Below are 20388 nucleotides of genomic sequence, written 5' to 3'. Positions count from 1 at the left end.
ATGAGAGAGACGGAGAGAGGGGTGATGGCAAGGGAGAGAGTCGTAAATGCACTTGAGGTGGGGGCCGAAATCCACGTGAAAGCACACGCTGTGAGGGTTTAAGCTGATAATGCCATACAAAATCATAAGGGGTGGATATCATAGCAGACCATATATGACGAGATTTTGTTTTACCGCACTTTCTCCCATATTTCTCTCAAAGAGGAAACCAAAAGTCAAAAGATAGTCCTATTAATAAAATCGATCAATTTTATAATTAAAAAAATCATGCATTTATAGAGACTATATGAAATAAATAAATAAATAAAATGGTCGTATCTTCTTTCTTCCTCATCAAATACTATACACTCATTGACTTTCCGATACATATTGTAAAACTTCTTTCATACACACCAAGTAGCAACCGAATATGTACATGTAGGTAAATCGTTATATAGTTTTTATAATAGATATTCACATTACAATAGTATATGGCTAATTAACACACACCTAGCAATATGGTCATTCAAATTATAATACAAATCTCAAAATAAATCGATGCATAATTTTTATGATATAATGCTCACCAATACACACTACACGGTCAAGTATACACATTTGTCGGCTTTCTGATATACACTGTGAGCTTTTTTGATATATCCAACAGTAACCTAATCATACCTCATGTAAATCGATACATAGTTTCCAGAACATGATATTCACCAGTATGCACTGCATAGTTAGGTGATACATACCTAGCAAAATAGTAATCTAGTGTTCCAATACACATTTTTAGGTAAATCAATATCTAATTCTCAAATGGAAGGGAGAAATAAACTTGGGAGGAGAAAAAAATTTTATGAATATGAGAGATGGTTTGATGAGAAAGAGGATAAAAATGAGAAGTTTGACGAGGAAGAAAGGTGTCATAGCCAATTATTCTTCATGGATAGTCTCTCATGATGTGTGGTATGGACTGATGGACTTTCTTAGTAATTTCTTATCTTTATTTAATTTTAGATTTTTTGTATGAATACTCTTCTAAAATTCAATTTTACGTGAATATCCTCTTAAAATTTATATTTAATTCTGTACCCTCATAAAATACTGTTTTTGCATAAATGTTCCTAATATATCGGTTCTTCTAATACCGTTAATAAAAACGATATTTATTTTAATTAAAAATAAAATAAAAATTTGAAATTACTTTTTTATCCTCTATCATGAGATCGCCTTATAAATATTTTTTTTGCACATTCACCTATTAAAAGTATTTTAGTTATTTTAATTTGAAACCATCAATTTTTTAACGGTGTTGGATGGTGTGGATACACATACAAAAAAAGAGGATAAAAAAATAGAATAGCAAAAAAAAAAAAAAAAAACTCTTAGGTTTACTCTTTAATATGGCAAAAAAAAAAAAAAAAAAACACGTGCCCGATATTACGTTCTATGATACCCGCCCCAATAGTACTCGCCACCCGCTACCGCGTGCAGCGTTCCCACCACGCTCCCGATTCCAATTCCTATTCTCCCCAGAAATCCAGCCAATACCGCTTCCCCACTGAAAAATCATTAAAAACGAGGAAAAATTAACTATAGAATTGGGAAAATTCTCTCTTTCTCATTCTCTCCCACGATCCCCAAATCAGCTCAAGGCTTCAGGTATTTGCTTCTGATCCTATTCCTCTGCAATCTTAGCTCTTTTTTTCCCCTTTTTCTAAAAAAATCCTTCTTGATCTGTGGTTTTGGTTTTGTTGTTCGATTTGCGGTCTTGTTTTCTTGATTAGGGTTTGAGAAAATTTAATTTTCCCCCAAAAGTATGATTTTTTTTTGTGTGTGTGTGTTTAGATTAGAGTTATAGGTGTCGAGAGTTGAGTCTTCGCTGTTTGATTCTATCAACCTTTTTTTTTTTTTCCGCCGTTCATATTCAAGTTTTGGCTTAATCAATTATGTGTTTCTTGATTTTATTTAGCAACAGTAATATCGTTACTCAAAACAGATAATATCTGGTTGTCTACCCATTTGTTTTCTTATTCTATTATTGTCATATGTGGCAAGAAAACGAATATAAAGTTTTGAATTCGCCCTTCTTGGTTAAAAAAATTATTTTGAATCATTTTAGACATATTGTGCGGAAAAATGGAACCTTTATGAAAAAAGTTAGTCTTCATGGTTGGTTTTTACATTATGTTGTCCCAAATTGTTAGCTTAGTGATTACATTTGATTAGATCTGGTTGAAATTTACAAAAAAATGTGGCTTAGGTTTTATCCTGTGGGTATACTCTGAAGCTTGAATTTATTGGCATCTGATCTTATTAGGTCGATGGCATAATTTTATGCAGGTTCTGTAAGTTTGATATGGTTACAGAGCCCCTCTCATCGATGACAAATGAGGAAAATGTTATAACTGAGCAACCAGTTGGCAGGTTGGTATTTATTGGTTGTCCCCAGTTAGTTTTACAGAGTTTTCATCCTTGGAATGGATTTACATGTGGTAGATGAAACTAGAAAACATCTATACATTTTATGACCATTTAGTTTCAAATGTGTAGATATTGTTGCTTATGCCTGCATTTTGTCCATTTTATATATCTTCTCGGTCCATTAGAATGAGCTCTAGCTTACTTGGATCGGTGAGTTGTAAGCTTTGCATTTATAGTCTCTTGGCATTCATTATTTTCACCCTTCCCCCTTCAGCTGATCAAGTTTGTGATTCTTTTTTCCTGGCACTGGTTATGCAATGGGGCAGTCTTATATCTTAAATAATTTGGTCTGGTGAAACTTGTCCTGTTCTTTATGTTGCATGTTTGGTTATTGTCACAGCTATGCAAAATCTTATCAATGTTCATTTCTCTTTTTTATTCGCTTTAGATTTCGCTCAGTTGGCCTACTGCAGTTATTGGGCTTTAACTTGTCTTGGGCATTGTTGGAAAGATATACGGGGACGTGAGGAGGCAAGTTTGTATTGCATATCTGGGAATAGTGCTATGTGAAGTAATTTTGCCAAGCTCAGATTCAGAAACACCTTACTTAGTGAGTTGTTGTGGTATAGGATTTTATGAGCAGCTCTGGTACTCAATTCAGAAGCATCTGATCCAAAACTTCCTTATAAACAAAAATCCCAGAATTTACTTGCCACTAAATTTAAGCCCAACTATACATATTTTATGTAGTCAGATATCAAAAGGAAAGTGATAAATCAGAACATTGGTCTAAAAGAAAAATTAGAAAAGAATGGGGCTTGAGGAATAAGGTTTTTGAAAATGTTATACGTAGTTGTATATAGAAAAGAAAAGGAAAATGTGAAGTAACAAATCACCAACAAAAATTTGTCCTTTATAAATCAGAATCTTTACTGGTAAAAAGGGAAATCATTTATTGCATCTGTGCATCCATATATCCTTATAGGATGCATGAATAAAGTTATGCATGCTGGGACTTGAGAGTCATTGCCCGCTCATATACATCCACCAAAGAGATAGGCCAGTGATTAGCTCAAATCACATTAGACAAGGTAAAATCATGTTTGTGATGATCTCTTAACCGATGCAACTATCCATGTTTCACCTAAGTTAGGGCTTATATTCCTTGCTGGAATCGTTACTTGCTATATGGATGCATGAGGCAAGTTTGTATTGCATATCTGAGAATAGTGCCTTGTTAAGTAATTTTGCCATGTTCAGGTTGAGAACCACCTAACTTATTGAGTTTTTGTGGTATAGGAATTTATGAGCTGCTGGCATACTCAATTTGGAAATGTCTGATCCAAAATTTCCATATAGACAAAGTACCCAGTATTTACTTGCTCCAAATTTTGAGCCCAATTGTAGGAAAAATTGGTCGAAAGAAAAATTAGGAAAGAAAAGGGCTTGAGGGGTAGGCTTTTGAAAATGTTATACATAGCTCCAAGTAGAAAAGAAAATGTTAGGTAACATAACAAAAAGTTGTCCTTCATAAATCAGAGTCTTTTCTGCTAAAAAGGGAAATCATTTTTTTGCATCCATGCATCCATATATCCTTATAGGATGCATGAATAAAGTTATCCATGTTGGGACTTGGGTTCATTGTCAACTCCAAGACGTCCACCAAAGGGATAGGCACGTGATTAGTTCACTTCACAGTAGACAAGTTAAAGCATAATGTTTGTTATTATCTTATAAGTCATGCAACTATATATTTTTTTCACTTGAGTTAGGGCTCATATTCCTAGCTGGAATTGTTACTTGCTATATTGGGCCACAAGATATGTTGGATTTTGCATCTACCAAGCTGCATTATCAATCCCCCTAGTATGGAGTTTTAATTCTTCTGTTCTTTGGACCGTGACTAGGGGATAATTGTGCTTATTAAGAGATAGTAGTTGTAAAAATATTTTTGTTTCTGTTGCTATAGTATGTACTATGTACACTATATTTCATAATTTTTTTCTTTTTGCTTGCTACATTGTTCTTCGGCCTTGATTTGAAAAGGCTAGTATTTGAATTATTGTCTGTTGGATACTCCTTGCTGAACAAACCCAGAGCCTAACAGAAGAAGCTTCATTTTAGATATTGTACTCCCAGTGCCTGTTTATGCCTTCTGTTTTCTAGCATGTATTTAGTATTTAGTTTCTTAAACTATGCTGCAAATCCTCCATGAGACATTTGCATAAAGTTTAACCCCATAACCTTGTGTTATTCTTCCACTCCAGTCATAGTGCTGCGGATTTCTTGGTGTTTTTGCTTAATCATCACTATCCTAATTCTTGATATGCAATTGGTTCTATGTTTGCTCTGTTATCTGGTTGTTGCTTCTGCTTTCTTTGCTTGGATTTCTGAGAATTTTCCTGGTGCAGGTTAGTCCCCAACAAAAAGAACACGGGAAAAGTCCCAAAGAAAGAACACAAAGCTAAGAGAGAAAAGCTGAAACGTGATCATTTAAATGAGCTCTTTTCGGAGCTGGGCCATGCTCTTGGTAATTCCCCCCTGTTATCTTTCTTTTTTTCCAAAAATGTTCAGATGGCATTGTCGTTGTAGCTCATATGTGTTCTGACTTTTTTCAACTAATTTAAATTACTGTTATTCTGTTGAAAGGAAGAGTTAGAATAAAACGTTTTCTGCTGAAGAAATAGGACAACGCTTCCTTTGTTCTTCTATTCTTTTCTATAAACTGATTATGGTCCAAAGTGGAAGATTGTTTCTTGTTTTAATTCTGTCTTGCTGATTTTCCTGGGTGTTTAGACGCAAATGGTTCATCATTGGGAAAACAAATTGAGATAGGCTGGTATGGGTTCATTTGATGCTACTCTTCCAGCATCATCATATTTCTGCCCATTCGAAGTGCTAGAGGCTTCCATTAAAGAAAGATAGTCTGCATCAACTTCTGGTATTGCAGTGGAACTACTCCTTGGATGTGGACCACCTAATGTAACATCTGATAAGCAGAATCATAGTTGTGATAACTCTTTTCTATAGGTTGTCCATTTCACATTCTCTGAACAATTTTAATACATATGTTGTTGTTCTTGAAATATGAAGATCTTTTATAATTTTGTTTCGACGTAATGTGTTTATATACAGAACCAGCTAAGCAGAATAATGGCAAGGCCTCTATATTAGGTGATGCCACTCGGTTGCTGCAGGATCTTATTGCACGGGTAGGATCTCTCAGGAAGGAAAATGCTGCCTTGGTGTCTGAATCTTGCTATGTAAGTTTCTCAAACATAAAGTCTTAAGTAATTATAATTAAATCTGGTTTCTAATTGTCGCTGTCCTTCATCTTTTGGAAAATATTATTCCCATTTGGAAGAAGAGAAAATATAAAGAAGATGCTTCAATAAATTCTTAAATTGAGTCTTGTCCGTATTTGGAGGACGATGTAATAAAAAACAACTATATTTCAAAACCAATTTGTTCAGACTTCAACATCTCTGTTATTAATTATTTGATTATTGGTGAACTTGATTTTGCTCATTAAAGCTTAATTTCTGCTTGTCAGAAACCTATCTTAGTTTTCCATATGTGCGATTTGTGGTCTTCTTCCTACTTTTTTGAACCACAAAATTGCAAATATGTTACTTGTGTTCATCTTCCTACCATTTTTGAACAATGAAGAGCAATTTTATCAAAACCAATTAGTAGTAATACAAATATCAACCAATACTCCAAGCTGATACCTTTATACTTCAGTTCCTGATTGCTTTTTTTGATAATTTTTCTGTCTGAAGATTAAGCTTTTTCGGAATCCTTCATGATGGAGTCTTGATCTTGGATCATGAAGCCAGTAGGTTGATCTAGATTTAAGAGTAGTTGATGTGTATATGATGTGATATTCCAAGTAAATTGGAACCAGCATCAGGATAAACTTTGGAAAATTATTAGTCAAAGTGATTTACTTGTACTTCACGTTTAACAACAGAATTGGTCTGAAACTGTGACTAGGTTGCTGTGGAAAAGAATGAGCTTATAGATGAGAATGCTGTCCTTGGAGCTGAGATAGCGAGACTGCGAAATGAGCTACATGAGAGGATGCACACCAATACTGTGTGGCATAATGGAGCAGAGGTGGCTCCTCCCACTCTACCACAACCCACAAGTGCAGTTCTGCCAGTGCAGCAGCCACCTGTCGGACCCCTCTATGTCACCCCCCTCCACCAAGATCTGCATCCGTCCTCAGACACTGGAAATATACCAACTTCGAAACCCCCTTCCCATGTGAGGAGGCCGCATGCCAGATATCCCACACCGTCAGACTCCTGGCCATTAGAGCTTCTTTCGAGGCATCAAAGAGCAGCACATGAAGCACTGCACAACAGCACCACCACCACCACCACCACCACCACCACCATATTGAATAGTAGGGAAGAAGGCACAGATAAAGCGGATGGATCCATCTGAGAGATATACATGAACACCCTGACTCTCAGATATCTCAGTATTGAGAGCATTAGTCATTGGAACATGTAGCATCACCATTGATGATGATGATGATGATAAAATGCATCGAGTTAATGAGAAGGGATTTATAATCATATGCATGTAGCTGGATCAATGTATCTTTGTCATAAGATTTTGAAATTTGAATTCGGGGATGTCTGCATGCAGTTCTTTTGTCATTCATTTTACAGTCTTTATCTGTTCTTGGCGATGGTAGGAGTGAATACTGGTGTGTGCAGGCTTCAGTTGCTTTGCTAGGACCACGAACTCTTTTTTTTTTGCCTTTTAACATTACGTTCTCTGTAATACGTGTCATGCATGTCTGCATGCAGTTCTTGTTGCATTCTTTTTACAATCTTTTTATCTGTTCTTGGTGATGGTCGGACTGAATCCGGGGTGGTGGCAGGCTTCAGTTGCCTTTTATTTTTTTAAAAAAACTGGGAGACATAGCAGGCCCTGACTAGTTCTGAACCCTTGTCAAGGTGGTCAGGTAGGGATTTATGGCGAGACGTGTGGCAAGGCATTAGGACACGGGATTCCCCTCCGGGACCGACACTCGGTAGTTCATGCCGGGATGGATAAGCTTGAAGAGCATTGAAAAGTATTAAAAAGAAGAGAAGAATCTCTCCAGCCTCTTTTTTGGACTCGGATTGCGAGGTTGTTGCGTGGTGGTCAAGGGAGCAGAAGGGACCAACTTTAATAAAGACTTGGGCCACCTGTGAATAAAAAAATAACAAAAAAGGACTTGGGCCACCTGTGAATCAAAATTACTGAGACAGGCAACGGATTGAGAACCGGGAAGAGTCAGGACAAGATAGAAGAAGGCGTATTATCAGAGCAGAACCATTAGATCTTTCTACTTCTATCTGAGATTGGTTTTATGAGCAAAAGGCCAAACCCAGTGTTAGAATCGTTCAAAATGGCTTCTCCCAAGGTTAGGATAGTTCTGATGTTATTGTAACCTTTATGATAGTGATTTCCATGTTTGATCCCTCTCTTGCTAAATCCACTGGTCAAGATTCGAGTCTCTGTTACTTGTGTCTTACGGGACCTCCCTAGATCTTCCTCGTATGCATGCATCCTATTTTTTTGGTTAATTTATTCTTGAGTGGCAAAACACCTGTAACTCCTTTAGTATACTTGAAAGTTAACCGAACCATTTCATTTTCGAGAACTTTCGCTGCTTCGTGTTGCAAACTGACGCTTTAGAGTGATCTTATGTTTCCGGAGGGTGCTGCTTCTAAATATTTGGAAGGACTTCCCGTAGGGCTTGCCGCTTTCTGAGTCACTCACGTTCTTCGAGAAGTAAGTAGTGCTACTAACTGAATTGCTTTCTTTGCTGCGCATCATTTGAAAGAATTCTTTTCAAAAAATCTTGTGGTTGTTCCTTCCATCCTTCGTCAACTCCTCTTGTCGACGGATAAGTCTGGGTGCACTCACGCCCGTGTGGCGTGGGTCGCCGATGTATCCAAAAAAAAAAAAAAGTTTGGAAAGGGACAAAAATACTGCCGACTAAATACTAGTGGGTAATGGACTTGATCATAGTAGGTATTTCATGGGAGCAAGAGAACTATTAGCAATGGGAGGGATGATGTATGAACGCATCTGATATATGAGGTTAATTTCTTAAGATAATTGCGGAGACAATTCAACTACCCATCTGGCTGATTATATTTTTTATTGGTAGGCATGCATCCTAGGTCAATGATGAAAGAATGGCAAGATGAATCTTAAATGCCACCAAGCACTAGGATGGTTTCACTAATTTAATAATGGAACGTGTCGTAAGTTTCCAGTAGTGATGTGCAACGTTAGTTTTCGTAAGAGATCTGCTAGTGCCATCTGTTCGTGATTTTATATAGTCATATAATTATATATTTAAGAGAAGAAAATAATACAATAGTACAACCTAAAAGAGAGAAATGAATCGAGGTTGCAACTACTCATATTGCTCTCTCATGCACACGTTAGATTAGTCCATCTAATCCTCAAGAAGCAGCTAAAAGAAGAGAGAGAGAGAGAGAGAGAGAGAGAGAGAGAGAGAGAGAGAGAGAGAGTATGAGTGGCAATAATTTAGGCCATGCCCATCGAGATCTGTTTACCTGCACCCAACTAACATGATCTAATACATCTAATCTTCGTTGATCAGTTAAGTTTACCTTGAATTAGGTTCGGACCAAAATATGCTATGCTGTATTGTACGATATTGGACGTACTGTACCATACCGATTTGGTACCGACACCATTACGAATGATGTACTGACCCTCAGTACGCTAAAAAAGAATCTATATCGTACCGCACCGACATTATGCTAATATGGTATCGGTATGGAGTCTAGTATCGATACGGCGAACCTCGGATCAAAATCTCTTAAATTATTCTATCGTAAACATATACCCATTTTCGTGTTTTTAAAATATAAATGTCATAACTTATATAATGAGCGACATAAAACCATTAAATATTAATTGAATGGTACATAATTTTTTTAAAAAAATTGACCATTTGATATAACTAGAAGGATTTAATATTAACATCTAGTACAAACAATCCAAAAAATTAAATGAAAAAAAATAAATAACAAGTTAATGAAATAGAAATATCCAAAACTAAATAGGTGTGAATAAATTAAAAGGATGGGGTTAGATAAAAGTCAGGCCGGTTTGGCTCAATCTGATCCGTCGCATTGCCACCCTCAGGACAAAAGCAAAGGATGGCTTTGGTAGGTGGAGCTGCAACTGCCCGCATAAAAAATATCGTCGGTCCGTCCGCACTCCAATTTCCGACGCTAAAAGATCCTCTCTCTCATCCCTGGCGAGAAAAGGTTACCTCTCTTTTCGGGCGAGTCGAGAAACCGAAAAAATTGAGATCGAAGAAGAGAATGGGTTCAGGATCTTTCCTCAAGGTCGTAGCGAAGAACTTCGATGTTCTTGCCGGGTATGATGATTCGCTTCAACAACGAAAAAGCTTCGATTTTTTTTTCCAATTTTTATTCTATTTTTCTGCTTTCCTTGATCATACTCAAATATAAGGATTCACTTTTTCCGGTGATTTTGTTGATAAAATTTGTTGGTATTAAACTACTTCTTGTGTTTGATTGCTACTTGCTATCTGCTATTGGGGATACTTCCTCCCCTTCAATTCTTTAGATCCTAACAATTAGGACCGATTTTATGGTAACTCTATGCTTTTGCTTCTAAAAAAAAAATTAATTTTTATCCAATTTTCTTTGAGTAGCTTGTGGGTCTTGTCCTGTTTTGTATCAATAGTTTGTTTTGCGCAAAAAATATGTTTCTTTTACGTAATTTACTGCAGGAATTTGTGGGTCTGGTTCACGGAATTTTGGAAACATATTTACTGCAGTTAATTAGAATTCAAAATTTCTTCCTTTTTTTCCTACTTTTTTGTGCTAATATGCATTAAAATTTTCCCCTACTTCCTCCCGTTATTATAATTAGCAAATTTCTTGTGGGTTAATATCTCGAGTTCTTTGCCCTTCTGCTTTTAAAAGGTGGTTCTCTGTTTCCCTCGTTGACAGGTCCCAATTAAGATTTCCAAAGATGTTACTATCCTAGTTTAGGCTTGCCTGCCATAAACAACGAACTCGGGAATTCAGATACACACTGTCATGTGAACTATGGTGCACTGAAGTGTGGATCACGGAGTGTCCGAATCCCAAAGTCCCTGCGTGTGGCAGGCAGACCCTCAGCGGGGGCTCAATTTCCACTTCACAGCTGACCTAAACCGCATTCATTTAATTGAAAATATTGATGGTGCTTTTCTCAGCATTTTGCCACATAGTTTCAAGCAAAACTGTTGTCTTTTTGTCCAGTTCTTGAGACTCTTATTTAATATCAACCAGAAATTTTCTAATATAAGTTTCTTTGGTTATGCTTTGCAAAATATCCTTTTCAAAGTTCTGAATTGAGTAACTTTGGAACCTTCTAATTAACAAGGCCTTAAAATTATTTCCTCCTCAAACTGTCAAACTTGCTGTTTCCAGTAATTTAGTAATGAATTACCTGGATATTCTCCTATATCTGAAGTTCATAATCAGTTTGTTTATGGAAGTGTATTGACCTATATCAGGGATGTAACTAATCATATTTCATCAAATTCCTGAGCAAGAGTTTTTTCTATTATTAATTTAGCTCAGCTTCAAATCAAAATGAAGACAGACATATCTTCCTTCTCGTAAGCTGTAATATAGAATCATAATATTGTCCAATGCAAATCAATTTTTAGGTCTGAGTACATATTTGCATATTAACTTATTAATTAGTAAGTATGAATAGATACTTTTGCAATAACTTACTAAAAATTAAGAAAACAAAGACAAACAAATCTTCCCATTTTGAGGGGAAATCCTGGATGACAATGATAATGAGATTGGTTGATGGGCATTTCTGTTGTAACATACCAAAGTTCTTTAAAAAAAAGAGAGAGAGGAATCTCATAACCAACAGACTGCTTTTCTTTGTTTTTATCTGGGGTGAGACCTTGGTTTGTATCTTGGCCTCTTTTACCTTATATGATATGAATCGATAAATCCCAAGATTTTTATCTGATACAATATCAATATATTATCTGACATTTTCCAACCACTTTAGTTCGTTAAATTGAACTTTATTTAATAACTGTCAAAATCAATTCTTGAAATAATTGTTAATCCTGGATTTATTACATTGGCAGAGGTTTTGATATCTCAGTCCTCAAATATAGGTAGGGATCTTGGAAAATCTCAGACCTTTTGAATTTTCCACTTTCCATATTGGCCGTGATAAACCGAGATCTCGGTTCATCTTGGTCTCTGTCACCCACTGAAATGACCAATATCTCGGTTATTAAAAACCTTGTTGCTGCTGGTTGTACCTAGATATGAAACACTTTTGTAGAGCAGCTGATGTGGTGTCACCAGCGTATGCCGAACCAGCCCGTACCGGCCGGTACGGGCCGGTACAAACCGGTCCGGCCAGCTACCGGTACGGCGGAGCCGTGGAAACCGGTACAGGCCGGTTCCTTGCCGGAGACGAAGAAGACGAGGAGAAAAAGAAGGAGCGCGGGGAAGAGAGGGAGGGAGCCCACCTTCGGCCGCCATCGGAGAGCCGCGGAGGGGCGTCGGAGGCCGGTGGGGGGCGGCGGTGCCTGGCGGGGGACGGGGGAGCCCGCGGGGGTGCTGCGGAGGCCGCGGGGACGCGGCCGCATTTTTTAATTTAGGGATTTTAAGTGAAGTCGGCAAATCGGTTGCCGACTTCACTTAAAAATTCCCAAATTTTTTAATTTGGGGATTTTTAAGTGAAGTCGGCAACCGATGTGCCGACTTCACTTAAAATCTCCAAATTAAAAAACGCGGCCGCGGCCTCCGCAGCGCCCCCGCGGGCTCCGCCGCCCCCCGCCGGCCTCCGCCGCCCCCCGCCGGCCTCCGCCGCCCCTCCGCGGCTCTCCGATGGCGGCCGAAGGTGGGCTCTCTCCCTCTCTTCCCCGCGCTCTCTCTGGTTCTCTTCTTCTTCCCCGGTTCCGACGGGGAAGAGCTTCCCGGTTCGTACTGCCCAGAGCACGGTACGAACCGGCCCGTACCGGTCCGGTAGGCAACCGGTACGCCTACCGGACCCAGTACGGTGGACCTTGGGTGTCACCTTTTTCATCAACAAGGCATCAACTGGGCTTATAGAAAGAAATAATATAGTACCAAGTAGAAGTGTAATTTTATATGTAAACCTGTGAAATCTATCTCTTAAATAACCCCACAAAACATTTTCTTTACTACCAAGCCTCATTTCAACTACTTGGATTGACAGTCTTCTTCCCATTGATGCTTCTGGAGTGCCTATTGTAGCTTGAGTATATTATACATGATCGCTGGTCAATCTATTGCCAACCCTCCACTTTTTTCATCTGTATTTGTAACTAATGGCAATGTTGTTAGAACTAAGAATTTCATAGTAAGTGGTGGAAATACCTGTGATGTAGTGAACATCGATCTTGTTGTGGATACATGATAAGATCATATCAAACTATCTTGCATAGGTCTTTGTGCTTTTTTAATACATATAACTGTTATTTATGCCCTTGTTTCAAATCATTAGGTACTCATCCAGGACAACCACACATGAAGTCATCCCATGTTAAGTTGTTGGCATTTCCTTTAACCAAGATTTTTAAATAGATTTTGGAAGTGTCCCTTGTATCTGTAACAACTTTTCATGCAGCCTGAGAACTTGCTGATGCTGGTGTTGAACCCATGCAATCAGAGATGAAAATCTACATGAATCGAGCTTTTGAGATAAATTGTAATCTTAGAGCCCACAATTTGAACCCAGCCACAAATTTCAGAGCATACCAGGTGCTGCAATTTTCAGAGAGTATTACAATCCACTCTTGAATACTCATTATAGAAAATCCAAAAGGTGTCAGCTATCACAAGGGGCTTAGGCAAGGTCATTCCTTGTTGAACCATTGTTATTTAGAAGTATAGCTGAGGTTTGAAAAGTATGATATGTTGTCAGCTGCTAGATGACCCTGGGTCTTATATATGGCCTGCACTTGGAATTGTCATGTCTTGTGATGTGCACCAATTAGTTTACTTTATGTTGGGCTGTGAATCAAGAGAGAATATTTTTGAGGGTTCTGTAAATCCATCATAGTTGAGTGGATTTGATGATAGAAACCAAGTGATGGTTTGTATCATTCAGTTTTTTCACAGTCAAATATTCGAGGCTGCTTTTTGTTTACTATGTATGGCTGGTTATCTAATTTCATCTTATGGATGTCACACTTTGTGTCATATGTGTGGCAAGTTTATTGAGATGTATACTATAGGATAGAATCGGTTTCTCGTGCCACTGTTGGACTGGAAGCAGGTATCAGATTCTTCTCAGCAATCAGGATTTTTTACGTCCAACTGTCGAAGCATCTAAAACTAACAAATAAAAGAACAAGTTAGGGGTTCTTTTACATTTTGACAATGTTTTATCTTAAACATATGGAAAATTACATGCTTCATTTTTTATATCAGTTTTTCTTATGTTCCTGACAATTTTTTCTGTGATTGATTCACAGGCCTGTGGTGACACTTGCTTACCCTTTGTAAGTGGCATTTGTAATTGGATTTTCCCACGAAGCAATGGTGTCTCTTTTTTATTATTCTTATATTTGCACTTTCGTGGGATTTTGACAGGTATGCTTCAGTCAAGGCAATAGAAACCAAATCTCCTGTTGATGATCAGCAATGGCTCACTTATTGGGTCTTGTATTCTTTTATTACTCTGTTTGAAATGACTTTTGCCAAAGTGATTGAATGGTATGTTACATTTCTGATTTTTTCCCAATTTATCTCCAATTTATTTTCTTCTTGTTAGCGATGCTTGATATTACTTGATTTTTCATTTATCATTACTCAAGTATGATCTTTGATTGTGATATAATGTGTCTTCATCACTGAGGGCTGAGGCAAGGTGCAAATCATAATATAAAACATTGATTAGCTTAAAGTAATCATAGTTTACCTCCACAATGTGAGAAATGGGTTATCATTAGTTATCCATATATCTCGAGTGCAGAAAATAGTGTATTTAATTCTTGCCAAATAATGAAGTTGTGATATGCAGGGACTATGAAGTAAATTAAACACTATATAATTCTGTACATAAGCGTCAGTTATGGGGATGAACTGGGAGGTCCATTCTAAGGTTATAATTTCATCATTCACATGACAAGCTGTACATTAGAGCTGAAAACAATTTCGTATGTTTTATAGTCAGCATAACATAACATAACCATTAGAGTAGGGCGTGCAATTATTTCCCCCTCTATTTGTACCTATCATCCTGAGTTAGCTTGGCAATTAAAGTGGGACATGCAACTAATTTCCCCGTCATTTCTGCTTGTTGTGGTATTTTGGTAACCTTTCTTAATTTTGCTAAAAAAAAATCTTATGATTGATTATGTGATTTTTCCAACTTACTGGATTTATCCCCCCCCCCCCCCCCCCCTCTCTCTCTCTCTCTCTCTCTCTCTCTCTCTCTCTCTCTCTCTCGTGTTCATTTCTCTCACTGTCTCTCTTCAGAATATCATTTAATTTGAATAAGAAATTATCTTTCATATTGCATGTTAGATGACAATTTTGGGGAGATTTACATGGTCCATAGTCATGCTTTGCATCTAATTTCCATAGAACAAAACAAAGGATTAAAGTATCGCATGTTGGTGCTGTGCCAGCGTAGCCCTGACTATGTATTGTGTCATGTTGTGCCAGTGTTTGGCATGCAGATGCACTGCCAGCATGTCAATTAACGGCTTCATGCCAATAAGGCACCAGAACATTATGGGCCAAGGCACTACGATCTATGCGATTATGTCTTGCTTCTCATTATTTATTTTATTGTGGTAATTTGTTTTTTATTCTTCTATGATGTGCTTGCACCTCTCATAAAAAATGACAATTTTTAGCAGTACAATTTGATTTTTGGCATCCTGCTTACATTAATTTCATGCAAGACTTAGTCTCATGCTTTATCTGTGCTGCAATTCACATATATTTCTTGCAGGCTTCCTTTCTGGTCCTATGCAAAGCTGATCTTCAACTGCTGGTTGGTCTTACCCTACTTCAATGGTGCTGCATATGTCTATGAACATTTTGTGAGGCCGTTGTTTGTCAACCAACAAACGGTAAACATTTGGCATTTCCCAAAGAAGATGAACTTCTTCGGTAAACCAGATGATGTTTTATCAGCTGCAGAAAGATATATTGGAGAGAACGGACCAGAAGCATTTGAAAAGCTCATGAGCAAGGTAGGCTTGATCAGGTTCCATGATACCAAAGACTTTAGCTTATACTCCTTTTGGATGCATTTGTTTTAATTTAGCCATCAGCTTTGTTGCAAATTTGTGTGTTCTGCTATCTGATGTGAGCTTCTTGTGCTACAATTTCTGTCGGTTCCTACTGCACTAAAACATTCTTTTGTTACATGCTTGTTCGATTGTCTGTTACAATCTTTCAAATCAATATCTCAGATATCAACTCTTGGTGTTGGCTTACCTAAGGCAGAAACCTGAAGCTGAACTTCTTCTATGTACTATATACTTCTTTTTCTTCTATATTTCTTCTAATTTCAACTTATAACAGAACTCAGATTAGCCTTCTTGTGTCTAGCTGCTTCTTTCTATTCTATATAAGTTTTTTCTTGCCTACATTGAAATTGTAAAGCGAGTCACCACTCTTTATTATTTATTTGATGCCAAATTGTATGTTTGCTGGTAAGTCTCTTGCAAAGTCGAGTATTTCCTTTGTAGTTTGTATAGTAACTCAAGTTGTTGCCAATCCCAAATAATTGGGGAAAACAGCTGGATGGTTATGGTATGCAGTAACTCAAGTTGTTGTTTTGAGGCAGAAATTTGAACCTGAAATCACAACATTCAAGGAGATATCTCCTGTTCCTATTTCTAGTACTGAGCCCCCTTCCCCCTTCTAAATGTCGTTGAGTTTTTTGAATAATTTATAGATGTTGTTATAAACCAGTGACAAAAGAGCTACTCCTTTTCTTTTGTAGAACGGCAACATCTTTTTGCTGTGGCATTTCTCCAAATCAGAAATACAGTATTTAATCATGGTTTTATTTTTGTGTTTCCCTCTATTGTCACATAGATTGGCAGTATGGATTTTTTAGCTCTCATCAGATGGAGGATACTTACTGGATCAAATGTCGTGTTTTGCAGTCTGAGAGGGTATCGAAGCCCAGGAATAACCGCCGTTCAATTTTAGAGGAGGTGGAAGCTGAAAGAGGATCAAAGTCCGGGAGTGAAAATTATACGATCTTTGATGGCGATCATCGATACTAAAGCCAAGATTTCTTAGGTGAGCTGAACAAATACACTGATCCTATTGTATTAACTAGGAATAACCTTTTGCATACTTCACTTCCTTTTTATTTTTTTAATTATTATTAAATACATTATGAATATATGACAATCGAGTTCGCTCAACAGTGTACGAGAGCAGGCGCGATGATGGGGTTTATCATCGGTCTCAGAATGGACTCTTACCTGTCTTGACTTCATGAGATAGTTACTGTTTTGTTTTCTGTTTGATATATCTGTTGTCCAAGATGTTGATGCATTGTGAATCAAGAACTCCCTTTCTTGTGATTCTAGTCTAGAACTCAGTATATATCCTCTTTATACTCATGTAACTATGTTGTGTTTTCATGTAACTCATAATCAATCCAGATACTTGATGAAACTTTAAGTAGTTTGTTTGTGCTCCTGTCTCCTTCATCACAGTGCTTTGACCTCTAAAAGCACTGTTTTTGTTCCAATTACTTGCTCCTTATGGAAAAAGAACCCAAGGTGAATGACTATTTGATAGATGCAATGAAGAAAATAGATGCTTGCATAATTATACTATCAATACCCAATTCCATGACATGTATGTTTTTGCTTGCCTTGCAGGCCCTCAGTTAATATAATACACAAACAATATGGCATTGCGAATAAAATAGCTCAGCGAACACTAAATTGATAAAAAGATGATAAGTTGTTCTTTCCTTTATAAACAAATTGGAGATCGAATGTGACAGCCTCACAGGGCTTATGCTGCCTATTGGGGTTTTTTTCGTGGCATATGTCATCATTATTTCCAGCTAGGGCTGCATTAGATTCTCTTGGACAATTGTCCTCCATTTCTTCCTTTTTCCTTGACTCTCTAGAACAGTTCTGCTTTCCTTTGTCGCCTTCCCCCAAGAATAAAGATTTATAAGGCCTATGGCCACAAAACATTGATTTGCCTTATTAGAATTGCAACATGTTGCATAGGATATAAGGCCTATAGGCCTACCGATCCATCATGATGATTGGCTCTAATGCAGCAATTCAGTACGAGGCAAATTGCTACAAGGACAGGGAGAGAGAAAAATATAATGTTAGGTAAGCTGCAGGACGTAGTAAGGGTAACGGCTAAAGGTAAATCTAAAGCTTGCATAAGATCTACTTGCTGAAGAAATATATATAGCATCAAGTAGATGCATTTTGCTTGTAAAAGACTTCTAATTAGTTGAGGCTAGGTGAGGAAAGAGATGCATTCCGGGTTGCCTCGTGAACCTTTTTGAAGCCATTGTTGCTACCGTCATAAAAATAACAACCGTTTATTCGTCTAGTTCTATCCTGGACTGAAGTTTTCCTAGGAATCAAATAACAACTATCATGAAAAAAGTTGTTAGCTGAAATGCCAGATAATAATGTTAGAACAAAATGTTCTTTAATAATGCCATTACTCTTTTAATGAATTGTGAAATATTGTAAGTAGGCTGAAAATGCCAAATGGTAGATTGTTGTTTCCATCATACGGTAGTTACAAGATTTAATTGACTGATGTAATAGCTGATACATGGTCGGTTTAACACAAGTGACGGCTGTTATTTTTAATTATGCTATTTTTCTACTAAAAAAATATTTAAAAAATAAGTTTTGCACCAATATTCTTACTAAATTTTTTTTACTATTTAAAAATAAATATATTTTTTAGAATAAAATTATTATTATTATTATTACTATTATTTTGCTACTGCAGATGACTTATACATTTTTAGTATGGATACAACCAGAAAAGTCAAAAGACAACATATTACGGAGTGCTATAGGCAACTGTCTATTTTTGATCTACAGAATTTTTTCGGAGTGATCTGCCACGTATGAGGTCAGCCAGTTCATAACCCCATTGGCCTCTCTATAAACATACCCAATCCGAAACTCAATATCGTATCTCATCCTGGTCCGGATGTTCCGGAGTAAGAATTATTTTTTTGTTTTCGTACGTTCGTTCTTCTCTACCGTGATGCCATTATAACAATTGTTATAGTATATACTGATCATTTTAATAAAAAAATAATGGTTTATGAGGGGGTCCATCCTAACATAGTAAAACTATCATTAAGATCTTGGATAGCCAGAGATTGCAGGTGTTATAAGAAAATCCATTTTGTAGTATAGAAATGTAACGGTCACTCCAAGTCTCCTAGACCGTTACAGTGCCCGTTGCTTTCAGACAAAGTTTAGTGGCTTAGTCAAGAGTCAGCTCATCGTACGTTCGAGGACCCGCGTCCTCGTTCGAGCCTCCGAAACTAATTGGACGATGGCACTGCGCGCGTGATCCCGTACCGGGACTCTATGTTTGGACTGCCTCGATCCGTCACCCATCACGGGATCGACGCTTTGGAGTCTTGTGCTTTGTGCTTCTCCGGGTTCTCAGACTCGTAAATCTGACTCCGCCTCGATCATCATTACGCGGCACCAGTCACCAGGCCCACCCAAAGCGGGCTCCACTCATGATGTGTGGCTGCTAGAGTATCCACGTGGATTGCCGCCTGCGAGTTTTTGTTGGTATTGCTGTGGGCCCTCAGTGAGGTCGATGGTTGGCTTTGGCTCCAAGGGTGACTGCGACGTGGATGCTTGAGGCGTTGTCCGAGCTTTCGCCGAGGAGAGAGGGCTACTTCATGGCCGCTAGAAAACAATGTCATGTTAATATACTAACATGACCCCGAGCAAATTACCCAAGGACCGCCATATCTCATCCAGAATAGATATTAGTACCTTGAAATTTGTGATTTATAACCATATGTATTTTTGTTTTCGATTAATAAGATTTTAGAAAGATAGCCCGGAGCCTCTGCTGGAAATGGTAGCTTTCAGTATGATTAGTTTTTACTTTTGGTTTTTGATATGTAAATAGTTTTTGCATGTATTAGAAAACTTCGAGTTAATTATATAAGTGTGTGTTGATGAAAGTTCAAAGAAAAATTTTGATTTGTTTCATTTAAATCTCCAAAGATTTTGATTGTTTCTTTTTTTTTCCTTCTTCTTGAGAAGTACGATCTTATGTGATTTGGAGGAAATTACTTAATTGTTATTAAAGAGTAACTATAATGAAGTTATTGCTAACTGCACTTGAACATCATATATATTTTCTTGTCATCTCTAATGTAGCATTTTATCTAAATTATATATTTTACCTCTTGTTTCTATTATAGCATCTTTAGTATTACCTCACTTTCCTTGTATTTTCACCAACATCATCTAAGAAGTCCATTATATGATCCTCCAATATTATCATGCCATCTCCGCTATCTAAAATTTAAAAAATAAGACAATGAAAATGATAACATCTTTAAAATAATGTAAATCATGATATTATACTCTATTACAAAATAAATATGTGGTTTTAATTTGTTCTTCAAAAACATGATAATTATTTATAAATGATTTGCAAACACAAATCTATCGGGTGTTATTTATAGTATATGCATGATTATAAATGAGAAGCCTCTATAAAAGACTAAAAAAAAATTGTTGACTTTCTAAATGAACATTACATTTTCAAACATTTGCCATATGGATAAAGCATATATATTTTTCCAAACATCTCAATGGATATATACCAATAATGTGATACATTTATACTTGCACCCTGCTTGGTAGCCATGTAAATACCTGTAAGTTCT

General features: G+C 37.2%; 2 protein-coding genes across 3 annotated transcripts; both read left to right on the top strand.

Moving 5' to 3' along the window:
- The first annotated feature begins 1410 nt into the window (after nucleotides 1-1410).
- LOC103720221 (transcription factor BHLH062-like) lies at nucleotides 1411-7080 on the top strand. 2 transcript variants are annotated; one of them, XM_017845957.5, is made up of 5 exons: nucleotides 1411-1644; nucleotides 2303-2409; nucleotides 4818-4936; nucleotides 5542-5669; nucleotides 6403-7080. In XM_017845957.5, the coding sequence occupies exons 2-5, from the start codon at nucleotides 2342-2344 to the stop codon at nucleotides 6856-6858; spliced, it is 771 nt and encodes a 256-aa protein (XP_017701446.2). In that variant the 5' UTR covers nucleotides 1411-1644; nucleotides 2303-2341; the 3' UTR covers nucleotides 6859-7080. The 2 variants fall into 2 exon arrangements, with proteins under 2 accessions (XP_017701446.2, XP_008808049.2); XM_008809827.6 differs by having other exon boundaries at nucleotides 1465-1644; nucleotides 2326-2409.
- A 2537-nt stretch (nucleotides 7081-9617) lies between these two features.
- Nucleotides 9618-17144, top strand: LOC103720222 (HVA22-like protein a). Its single transcript, XM_008809829.5, has 6 exons — nucleotides 9618-9835; nucleotides 13958-13984; nucleotides 14076-14198; nucleotides 15445-15688; nucleotides 16613-16751; nucleotides 16883-17144. Exons 1-5 carry the CDS (start codon nucleotides 9780-9782, stop codon nucleotides 16733-16735), a joined length of 573 nt encoding a protein of 190 aa, XP_008808051.4. The 5' UTR covers nucleotides 9618-9779; the 3' UTR covers nucleotides 16736-16751; nucleotides 16883-17144.
- Nucleotides 17145-20388: the final 3244 nt, after the last annotated feature.

Source organism: Phoenix dactylifera, chromosome 7 (assembly GCF_051530095.1).
Source record: "Phoenix dactylifera cultivar Ajwa chromosome 7, Ajwa_hap1_PhDact_Kaust_v1.1, whole genome shotgun sequence".
NCBI classification, from domain to species: domain Eukaryota; kingdom Viridiplantae; phylum Streptophyta; class Magnoliopsida; order Arecales; family Arecaceae; genus Phoenix; species Phoenix dactylifera.
This window is presented reverse-complemented; position numbering and strand designations above follow the sequence as displayed.

Coding starts and splice junctions, on each gene's coding strand:
- LOC103720221 (XM_017845957.5), top strand. CDS start 2,342: ATGGTTACAGAGCCCCTCTCATCGATGACAAATGAGGAAAATGTTATA. Junction 4,937..5,541: donor GGAGCTGGGCCATGCTCTTG/GTAATTCCCCCC, acceptor GTTTATATACAG/AACCAGCTAAGCAGAATAAT. Junction 5,670..6,402: donor TGGTGTCTGAATCTTGCTAT/GTAAGTTTCTCA, acceptor AACTGTGACTAG/GTTGCTGTGGAAAAGAATGA.
- LOC103720222 (XM_008809829.5), top strand. CDS start 9,780: ATGGGTTCAGGATCTTTCCTCAAGGTCGTAGCGAAGAACTTCGATGTT. Junction 9,836..13,957: donor AACTTCGATGTTCTTGCCGG/GTATGATGATTC, acceptor ATTGATTCACAG/GCCTGTGGTGACACTTGCTT. Junction 15,689..16,612: donor TTGAAAAGCTCATGAGCAAG/GTAGGCTTGATC, acceptor CGTGTTTTGCAG/TCTGAGAGGGTATCGAAGCC.